Source organism: Sander vitreus, chromosome 9 (assembly GCF_031162955.1).
Source record: "Sander vitreus isolate 19-12246 chromosome 9, sanVit1, whole genome shotgun sequence".
Lineage (NCBI taxonomy): Eukaryota > Metazoa > Chordata > Actinopteri > Perciformes > Percidae > Sander > Sander vitreus.
The window spans coordinates 29,515,077-29,526,325 of record NC_135863.1 but is presented as its reverse complement, the minus strand read 5'-3'; the positions used below and the strand labels follow the sequence as shown (position 1 = coordinate 29,526,325).

Genomic DNA, 11,249 nt, shown 5'->3' with positions numbered 1-11,249 from the left:
CTACAAGCATACTTTTAGTTTCCATAACACCCTGCTGTGGAATTGCAGGTAGGCCTATGTGGTATTTAGATGTATATATTAATACATCTTTATTTAGAGAAAATAATATGGTCTGTAATGCACTTTTTGTTTAGAATGTAGGTTAAATTATTGAAAACAGTAAGACAATAATAACGATAATGTTATCAAAGCAATCTCACAATCTATAGTTGCGATGTCTCACAGATTTACATTGAAAGGTCGGAACCAACCTGCGTGTTAAGTTTCAGTAGGACATTTACTGTGTGGACTCCAGTATGTGACCTTCCGGTGCAGTGCTCCGTGGTTCCTGTTAGAGAGAGCCGCTCGCCAACATGTTTCTAACGAAGCTCTGTCCCGTTTCACCGAGCAGTCTGCTCTCACGGTAAGGCTGCACACACGCACACTCGGTTCACGTTAACGTGCACGCTAGCGCTCGTGCTGGTTTACTGTCAGACAGAAAAGAATGGAAAGGAAGGGTCACGTCATTGGTGCTGGTTTGGCAGCTCATGGCCCATCCGACATTTACTGTGTGTGTGTGTGTGTGTGTGTGTGTGTGTGTGTGTGTGTGTGTGTGTGTGTGTGTGTGTGTGTGTGTCTCTGTCTGTCTGTCTCTCTCTCTCTCTCTCTGTGTTGTTGTGGTTTTGTGTGTGTGTGTGTGTGTGTGTCTCTCTCTCTCTCTCTCTCTGTGTGTTGTGGTTTTGTGTGTGTGTGTTGTTGTTGTTGTTATTGTGGTTTTGTGTGTGTATGTCTCTCTCTCTGTGTGTGTGTGTGTGTGTGTGTGTGTGTCTCTGTCTGTCTGTCTCTCTCTCTCTCTCTCTGTGTTGTTGTGGTTTTGTGTGTGTGTGTCTCTCTCTCTGTGTGTGTGTCTCTCTGTGTGTGTGTGTGTGTGTGTCTGTCTCTCTCTCTCTCTCTCTCTCTCTCTCTCTCTCTCTCTCTCTCTCTCTGCCTGTGTGTGTTGTGGTTTTGTGTGTGTGTGTTTGTGTGTCTCTCTCTCTCTCTCTCTGTGTGTGTGTCTCTGTGTGTGTGTGTGTGTGTGTGTGTGTGTTGTCTGTCTCTCTGTGTGTGTTGTGTTGTGGTTTACTGTGTGTGTGTCTACGTGCAGGTGTGTTTTCCCTGTGCTCCCCCAGACAGTGGCCCTGGCCTGGGGCTCGGCTGCAGGGCTCGGCCAGGCTTCCCTGCTGCACACCCACCGCGCTCAGTGGAACTCCAACAGGACGTCGGTGGTGCGCTGTGGCCGCCAGAAGTATGAGCGGCTGTACCCGGTGATGCTGGTCCAACCTGATGGATCCACAGTGAACATCAGATACAAAGAACCCAGACGCATCCTCATGGTGAGAGTACACAGTGTACACTCTGCTCTCTTTCTACACAACATGGCTTTCATTCTTCCTGCTTATGTTAACGTGAGTGACAAGATAGTTGGATCATATTAATAATAGTACAGAAACATGTTAGCCTGACGTCGTCATACTCAGATTCTAGTCAGAATATGAGTCTGATACTGCTCCATTGGGCTGTGATTATGGGGGGGGTGTTTCAACCAAACCAGGAAAGAAAATGCCTCTGCACTCAATTGGATAGACCTACAACCAATCAGAGCAACGGAGACAGACGTCACAGAAGCTGCAAGTCAAAGGCAGGCTTCGACAGAGCAAAGGCGGAGGCGGCAGTTTCCGTGTCGTGCGGACGGGTGTGGCAATGTGTATACATATACGTGATCGCGGTTCTCTGTTCCTCTTTTTATATGTATGCGCTGTCGATATCTTCTTTAGCAGAGGCGATGGCGGAATCTACACAGTGGCAGCCATCTTTGTTGTAAACAAATTCAACCCAAGCGTTCTTTGGTGACGTGGTTGATTACGTTACTGTTGATCATCTGTCCATCATCGTATAAAGCCCGCCCTGACAATTTGATTGGTCCGAACAGCTCTGGTTCGAGCCTAGTTGCTCCACAACGGATCGAGTCCAGACCGAACTTCCCGACCTCAAATGTTGTGGGCGGGGCTAAGTTCGGCTGGCATCCAGGCTAGAAACATGTTTTTAAAAATCTCAAACGGGTCTGGACCTGCATCAAAACACACATAGTGATACATGTGTATGTGCAGTAACCGAGTCTTACTGACTTATTAGAAAGCAGTATGTTAGCCTGTCGCACACCATTTTGCAAGTCAAAGTCTCAGTCATCAAACACTTTCCGATCTTGGCATGTCTGAGTTTGGAGACTTCCATAGACATTTGAAAAACCATGGTCAATAGCCGAGGTATCGTGACTTTTAGTATGTTTTCCAGCCAAGCCAAGAGATAACCCTGATGACATCGCTATGACCTCATCAGGGTTATTTTCTCAGACTTGGCAAAGCTCAGGCAGAGCCACAGAGGACATTATACAGCCGTTTTCCAAAACCACCTCCTGCTCTGCTGACTGACAGACCTCCCCCAGAACATAACTCATAACCTGCACTGCTCCTACAGCGTACACGTCCATGAGTATGTGTTCATATATGTGTGTGTTTATCGGTGTTTCTTTGTGTGTTGAAAGATGCCCGTGGATCTGTCCAGTCTGTCTGAGGAGGAGCGTCGAGCTCGACAGAAAAAGAAGGAAGTGAAGAAGACGAAGAAACAGACGACCATCCACTATGAAGACGACTTTGAAGCTGACAAATACAGCCACTTCTGGAAGAAGAAGTGACTTGTTTATATGTGAATATATATATATATAAAGATCATATACCTGCATTCGTCCATATTCAGTATATTTTTTTCTATTGGAAAAGATCAAACGGTGGACACTGAAACTCAGACCAACGACACTGGCAGAGTACGGCAGGACGAAGGCCACGTGTAGCCGGCGGAGCTCTGCTGCTGGGTGCTGACTCTCTCCCTGACCTGTACCTGCTAAAGCTGGAACCATTACCATGCTGAGTTAATACTTTGGTTTAATAAAGCTGTGTATCTGTGTGGTGAATTTTAATAAAGCACACAATCCTGTTATTGTTGTTAAAGCGTTGCTGGGCTACACATGTCCTGGTTACTGATGTGCTGATGCTGTGTCCTCTCTCTACTCTACGCTGAGTTAAATAAAGCCTCCAGGCTCTGAGCAGACTGACTGACTGTGTGTTACCTCCTGGAATCTGAAAAACTGTTGTGTACCTACGTATATTTATAGAATACAAAAGGCATGCTGGGAGCAGAGGTGGGATGTTCAAGGTTTAGAACATACAGTATCTCACAAAAGTGAGTACACCCCTCACATTTTAGTAAATATTTCATTATATCTTTAATGGGACAACACTGAAGAAATTACACTTTGCTCAAATGTAAAGTATTAAGTGTACAACTTGTATAACAGTGTAAATGTGCTGTCCCCTCAAAATAACTCAACACACAGCCATTAATGTCTAAACCGTGAGTACACCCCTATGTTAAATTCCCATAGAGGCAGGCAGATGTTTATTTAAAGGCCAGTTATTTCGTGGATCCAGGATACTATGCATCCTGATAAAGTTCCCTTGGCCTTTGGAATTAAAATAGCCCCACATCATCACATCCCCTTCACCATACCTAGAGATTGGCGTGGGGTACTTTCCATAAAATCAGCTCTCAATGCAAATCAAACCAGCTATCAGGCTAACTGAAATACAACCATGCTTTTATTACATTGGTCAGGAGTAGCACTTTCATTAACACTTTCTTTTCTAATACAGCACGAACCAGCATCAGTTATATTGTTGAGTGGAGGAAGATAAGTTAGTTAAGATGTCTCCTTGTTACTGACAGCTATTTCATTAAGTAGCTAATGATGAAACCGCTCGAGCACTGGTGGTTGGCAGTCCACGGCTTCACACTCCGCTCCAGTAGGCGGCGGTAATGCACCATAAACTTGGGTTATCAGCCGCCAGAAACATATGAGAAACAAGTTTCTCGCGAGAATGCTAATTCCTGAGATTGCGTCCTTGCTCAGTCCGACATGGGGTACTGGGACCTGGTAGAGGGCACAGACTGCGTCCAAAAGACATGGATAACTACCAAGCTGGCCACGGCTCTGGGTAAATATATCAGCTCTATGCTGCTGGAGAGGCAGGCTGTCCAAACATAACTAACGTTAACTGTGTGCTGCTGAACCAGTGTTAATGCTAATGCTAGCAGGTTAGCCTGGTGCGTTCAGGATACAACACAACACAACGTTAATAAAATGTAAAGCGATAAAAAAAGCTTTTAGTTTTGGCTTATTCTTTGACTGAGGAGGTGTTTTTTTTTTTAATGTATATCCCTGATAATGAGTTTCTCTACCAATAGTACCTTTTGTTGTTGCCACTGCCTCTTTTAGACTCTGTGAGAAAGAAGAGAGTCCACAGGCAGCCTAGATAGACCCTTTTTCACGGCTGACATGTCATAGTAGGAAAAGCACAAGTGTATTCAAAACCATTAATGATGGCTGCATTCCACTTAGAGGCCCTAGTATTGTGCATGCTGACTCACTGAAAATAGCTTACTGGGACACTTGATGGAACTGAGCCATCGTTAAGGTTATCAATTTCAGCTGTGCTTTTCCTACTGTGAAAAAGGTCCATTAGAACCTTGTTCTTTGGTTAAGTGTGTGTGTGTGTGTGTGTGTGTGTGTGTGTGTGTGTGTGTGTGTGTGTGTGTGTGTTTAGGTCTGGTTGGCTCAGCCTATCACATAGTGGCATTCCAGCCTGATTCTGCAGTGGCAGCGCTACAGAGGGCCACCAGCACAACTGTTACCATGGGTAAATATCATCATTCATATCCTACTGCTAAAAACACAGTGATAAAGTGACAGATTTCTCCTGCTAGACAAGGAAACCTCGCAAATACATTGAACTGTTCCAAGGAAAGTTCTAAAAATCCTATTCTGATGACTGTCAGAACTGCTGTGTTACCTTAAAGCTAAAGGTTTCTCAGCCTCATTGTTTCGCTTTGAATCCAAAGTGCTGAAGTACAAAGCCACGACCGTGATGAATATGTCATTTTGGTCTAAATGTGTTGACGCCACTGTTGTTTGGATTCCACAAACTGTATTCAAATTTGTGTAATGCTGATGTGGGTGTCTGTCTGTCTGTGTTGTTTCAGCCACCTTGGGAGCCATTTTCGGCATGGCGACTTGCCTCAGTGCTCAGGCTCGGGACGCCCCAGATGACCCACTGAATTACTTCATCGGGGGCTGTGCCTCTGGGATCTACCTGGGAGCCAGAAGTAAGTATCCGTCGCGGCTGACTCTGCTTCCTCCTGACCACGCTCTTCCAGCCACTGAACCACATTTTGTGTCCGCCATAATTGAGAATGTTCCAATCCTTTGTTTAAAATGATATCTTATTGAGGTGCAAAACCCTGCGTTCCAGTACCCGTAGTACCATGCTATTTAGTGTGCCAGGAAAAGGAGTTAGTATGTCCCAATGCATAGTATGTCAAATAGAGATGCCCCGATCACGTTTTTAGCTGCCGGTACCGATTGTCGATCGTCAATGAGCAATATCTGCCGACAGAGGGCCGATGCTGATCATTTTTGTTTAATTTAGTTCTAGCAGCGTATGGGGATCTCCACCAGGGGGCAGTCACGCGGCGATGACAGTTAGGAATACACACCAAAACTACGAGTTATCGTTGATTGTGTTACTATCGTTAGCAGATTTTTTCCTCACTCTGAGCTTAAAGCCGCCATGCTCCGCTGAGCGTCGACTCTCCAACTATCCTTTTGTTAGTAGTTCAAAGTTCAAGGCTTAATGTCATGAAGAAGTAGTATCTCCTAACTGTATGCAGACTGCACTTTGTAAGGATAGCTGCAGTACGGACCGAAAGGAAAGGTTGGAACTCAGTCGCAGTTGACTTTTTTTCAGGAGGGGGGGGGGGGCTTAAAGAGAGGCACTTCATCGGGGGGCAGCAGCAGCAGCAGCCACGGGCAGTATGAGAAAACGTAGTAAAAATACAAGTAGGCTATGAACCTTAAAATGGTATACAACAGGTCTCCTTTAAACTAGTGGAAACTTCAAATCTCCAGTCAGCTTTTAGCACTTAGCACAACATGTTTTAGACTTAATGTAGGGGCCTATGGAATCTGTGCTAGAGCTTTTTATTCCTAATTTTGCGATTCCGTCCAAGATAATGTTATGACAGAGCCCTACCTTAATGCTGCCATCAGTCTGTCGGGCCGTGTCAAAAAAGACACATCACACGGAGCCTAACAACTCTTCTGGGGAAACCCTGTTGATTAGTTATATTATTTTTTAAATACTGTTGATTACTGTTTTATGGCAGAGAAAGTGTAAAAATATGCCAAACGATTGTCTAACTGTGTGTGTGTGTGTGTGTGTGTGTGTGTTTTTGTGTGTGTGTGTCCAGCCCACAGTGCTATGACGGGTACGTCAGCGTGTCTGGGTCTTGGTACACTGGCCTTCTTTACAAAAGTCGGTAAGATGGAGGGATGGAAGATCTCTGCACCCCCCAAACTATGAGGAGGAAGATGGCTGAACATTAACTGTATGTTGTAAAAAGAGTTCATATAATAAAGTTCTTGTGAAAACAATTAAGTCTGAGAGTGTCAAGTATGGTCAGAGAAAACAAGTTGTGAAAGAGTATCTGCAAATCTACAGTAAAGTAGCAGTTTGATTATTCCGATTTATCATTTTTACAGATTTTCTTAATGTTTTTTTTATTATTAATGAGTGCATTAGCATGTGCACTAGTATCCTGGTTCTGATCTGGTGTGCATGTGACATCAGATCCAGGTTTGAGAAACCCTCTGTCTTCATCTCGGCAGTGACATGTCTGAGAGGTCCACTAACCTTACAACGTCAGCATGTTTACAATAAAGGGTACAAAACGGGCTACGTACAGCTGGGTGAAAAATAAAGACACTACATGAAAAGCAATATACGGAAGAGGATTAGTGCCAAATGTGAAAAATTTATTTGACTTTAACCTCAGAATTCTGACTTCAAACTCAGAATATTCTGGCTTTAACTCCAGCTTTTAATACTCCAAAATGTCAAATGTGGCCCTAATTCTCCTGTGTAGCAATAACATACAAAGTCTCTGCAAATCTGTAGATTTTAAATTAAATACAAACATTGCAAAGCAATGGATATTGAATGGGTTATTAATTTTGTTCAGTATACAGTATGTTCTCTCATATGTGTGGGGAAACTAACAGGTGAACTGGGTCAGAGAAAACAAGGCTTTTGGATGCTTCTTTATTAAGAGATGAATTACTAATTTACATCCTGATGAGAGATTTACACGTTTCGATAACACACGGGTTAATAATTAAGCTTCAAGGTTGACGGCACGGATTCACACATACCTCTGTCAGCTTTCCCAGCACTAACTGTTACACTGTCAGAAGAGGAAACGCTGGAGGACTGGAGTGTCTGTAGGAAATCAACACAATCTGGAAGATCGGAAGCAACATGTCTGCCAGTCTCACCACAGGTCTGAACCTTCTTTAACTCAGATTTATGCTCATGGACATATTTTTTATGGCATGTCAAAAGCAGGTTTTAAAGACATATACAGTATGTGACACAGGAGCACAGGGCAAAGCAGAGATACGGCCTATAAATGAGTGTTAAAGCAGCTGATTCAGCAACTGGAATGTATTACACAGCCTCCTGGGCTTTTCGCTACATCAGCAGTGTTTTTCATTTTACCGTTAAACCTGGGCAAGACAAAAGCCTTGGCTGTGGAGACCTATTGGCCTATAGTGGTATAATAAGGAAGAAGCAGTTGAGCAATGTATCTTTGTTAATGCCCTGTGCTGTAGCTGGTAAAGACATCTTGGAAGTGTCAGTTAACCTAAGTTGTAAGTAAAAAAGCTACAGTAGTGTCTGCTGCCACCCTCTGGAGGGGAAGCAGGGAGCGCTGGGGCAGTAAATGAATTACTACACACTGTACAGAACTGCTTCAAAACACATCCACAATATTCTAAAAAAAAGGGTTAGTCAATTACACGTTCATAATTATACAATACAGGTATACAAGACTTTTACGACATGCTAAAGTATGATTTTGATTACTTTTTTGACATACTATACTGTGACTTTTTATAAGTTTTTACAACATACTACACTTTTTACATTTAAATTTTTTTTCTTTATTTTCGACATACTAAACTATGACTTTTTAGTTACTTTTTTAAATAAATTATATTATGACTTTTGACATACTATGACCTTTTGAACACACTATACTATGACTTTTTAATGGCTATTTTTTGACATACTATACTAAGACTTTTTTAAGATTATTTTTTGGGCATTTTTAGGCCTTTATTTCCACAGGACAGATGAAGACATGAAAGGGGAAAGAGAGGGGGAATGACATGCAGCAAAGGGCCCCAGGTCGGAGTCAAACCAGCAGCCGCTGCATCGAGGAGTAAACCTTGACATGTGTGCGCCTGCTCTACCAACCGAGCTAACCCGGCCACCTATATATATGACTTAAACCTTTTTCGACATACCGTACTACGATTTCTTTTAATGTTTCTACATACTATACTATCACCTTTTGTGACATACTATACTATGAGTTTTTATGACTTTTTGACATACTATGACTTTTAAAAAAACTTTTTCGGCATACTATACTATGACAATCAATCAATGTTATTTGTGATGTAAAACTTTACAAAGTATTATTTCAGTGAAACGTAATCCCATCAGATCCTTCAAGTATAATTCCTCACTAAGCAGAATGTGGCCTTTAGATCGGCACACAGTAGAAGTGTCTCTCAGTTGAATGGCATCAGGACTCCAGGAAGTCCCAATGACAGGACACCACTGTTCCCAACATCCTGCTGGAAACCCACGAAGGCCAGCCAGCTCACCGCCCGATGCCTGCCACTGGCTAGTAGGATGCCAGAGTCAGCAGGAGACTGGGGTTGATTCCCCCACTGATAGCCACATGTCATTACTGTCCAACATCAACCACATAAAGCACATCTAAAATTTGTCAAATGGACATTTCAACATTCATTTTGCGAAGATAGGGGATTAGAGAGGTCCGCACCTTCTAGAACTTTTGACTTTTCAACGTACTTTACTATGACTTTTTATGACATACTACACATAACGTCATGTGCTTTGGTTTTGTTTTTTGTGGGTTCTGCTCTTTCCAGGTGACATGGTAGAGAGGAGGTCGTAGCCCAGTCTCACACAGTTTGGTGACATCCAGATGGTGCTCCTAGAAAGTCATAGTATAGAATGACGAAAACATCATCAAAGTCATTGTATTATGTTGAAAAAGTTATAAAAAGTCATAGTATAGTATGTCGATGGTTAAAAAAAAGTCATAGTATAGGATGTCGAAAACATTATAGTATGTCAAAGGGATAGGGTTAAAAAAAGGCACAAAAAGTTTTAGTATAGTATGTCAAAAAGTCACAAAAACGTCATAATAAAGTGTGTTAAAAAAAGTCACAAAATGTCATAATACAGTATTTTAAAAAGTAACAAAAACGTCATAGTATAGTATGTCGAAAAAAAGTCACAAAAAAGGAATAATATGTCGACAAAAATGATAGTATACTTTGTCGAAAAAGTCATAGTATAGTAAAAAAAAGTCATATGTCAAAAGAATCATGAAAAAGGTATAGTATGTTGAATAAAGTCGTAATATATTACAAGTATGTAGTATATACTATGGTATATTATGTCAAAAAAGTAATAGTTTAGTAAATTAAAAAAAGGTATGGAAAAGTCATGTCATATTATAGTATGTCTATTGTGTAATTAGTTTGTCCCTGATAAATAAACCTGAAATAGTGCATGGTCCTGAAATAAAAAAAGTCAAAAAAGTAGTCAGTATGTTGAAAAATGATAAAAAATCATAGTACATGTCGAGAAAAGTCCTGAAAAGTCATAGTAGTATGTAGATAAAAGTCATAAAAAGGCAGCATCGTATATGATGAAAAAGTCATATTATAGTATGTCGAAAAACTTATCAAAAGAAGTCATAGTATACTGTGTAAAAAGAAGTCATAGTATAGTATGTCGGAAAAAAAATGTCTCCAGTTCCAATAAGGATAAAACTGACACAATTATTGTTGGTGCCAAAAATCATCTGTCATATGTCAGTGCTCTTCTTGATGCTCTAATGTTTAGGACTTCTTAAATCTTGGTGTAGTTCTGGACTCTGACTTCAGTGTCGAAACCCACATCATCAGAATTACTAAATCATCCTACCATCTCAAAAACATAGTGAGACTTAAAGGACTCATGTCTCAACTGGACTGTTTTTTAGTAGACTTGATTACTGTAACAGTGTCTTTAAAGTAGAACTGGGCGATATATCGATATTATATCGATATCGTGATATGAGACTAGATATCGTCTTAGATTTTGGATATCGTAATATGGCACAAGTGTTGTTTTTTCCTGGTTTTAAAGGCTGCATTACAGTAAAATGATGTCATTTTCTGAACTTACCAGACTGTTGTAACTGTTCTATTATTTGCCTTTACCCACTTAGTCATTATATCCACATTACTGATGATTATTTATCAAAAATCTCATTGTGTAAATATTTTGTGAAAGTACCAATAGTCAACACTACAATATTGTTGCGGTATCGATATCGTGGTATTTGGTCAACAATATTGTGATATTTGATTTTCTCCATATCGCCCAGCCCTACTTTAAAGGTCTGTACAAAATAAATCAGACAACTGCAGTGTATTCAGAACGCTGCCTCCCTAGTCCTCAGTTAAACCAAGACATTTGAAAACACATCACCCCAGTTCTTAGAGCTTCGCACTGGCTTCCTATGAATCAAAGAGTTGATTTCAAAATCTTGTTATAGATAGATAGATAGATAGACAGATTTTTATTGACCCTAAAAATGGGAAATTAAAGTGTTACAGCAGCAAAATATCAGACACACAGCACACATACAGAATATACATGAAATAATAGGATACAATATACATGAAATAATAATAATAATAGGATAGAATACAAGAACAAATATTTAAAATATATACAAGTTGGGAATAAAAATGTACAATTACTTAACTAGTATTGATAAAGTTGTTGTGTGATGTCTATGTCTAACACTCAGTGATGAAGTGTTAATAAAGTTGTATTGCCTGTGGTAGGAATGATTTCTTGTAGCGGTCTGTGCGACATCGAAGCTGTCGGAGCCTCTTAGAGAAGGTGCTCCTCTGTTGGACCAGTGTGGGGTGGAGAGGGTGGTTGGGGTTATCCGTGATAAATAAC

At 41.1% G+C, this 11,249-nt stretch overlaps 2 protein-coding genes across 2 annotated transcripts; both read left to right on the top strand.

Moving 5' to 3' along the window:
* Positions 1-293: 293 nt before the first annotated feature.
* Positions 294-3,123, top strand: mrpl55 (mitochondrial ribosomal protein L55). Its single transcript, XM_078259563.1, has 3 exons — positions 294-403; positions 1,124-1,352; positions 2,561-3,123. Exons 1-3 carry the CDS (start codon positions 354-356, stop codon positions 2,708-2,710), a joined length of 429 nt encoding a protein of 142 aa, XP_078115689.1. The 5' UTR covers positions 294-353; the 3' UTR covers positions 2,711-3,123.
* Positions 3,124-3,938: 815 nt separating this feature from the next.
* ndufa11 (NADH:ubiquinone oxidoreductase subunit A11) lies at positions 3,939-6,562 on the top strand. The gene is made up of 4 exons (XM_078258201.1): positions 3,939-4,067; positions 4,677-4,769; positions 5,113-5,235; positions 6,379-6,562. The coding sequence occupies exons 1-4, from the start codon at positions 3,989-3,991 to the stop codon at positions 6,489-6,491; spliced, it is 408 nt and encodes a 135-aa protein (XP_078114327.1). The 5' UTR covers positions 3,939-3,988; the 3' UTR covers positions 6,492-6,562.
* The last annotated feature ends 4,687 nt before the right edge of the window (positions 6,563-11,249 follow it).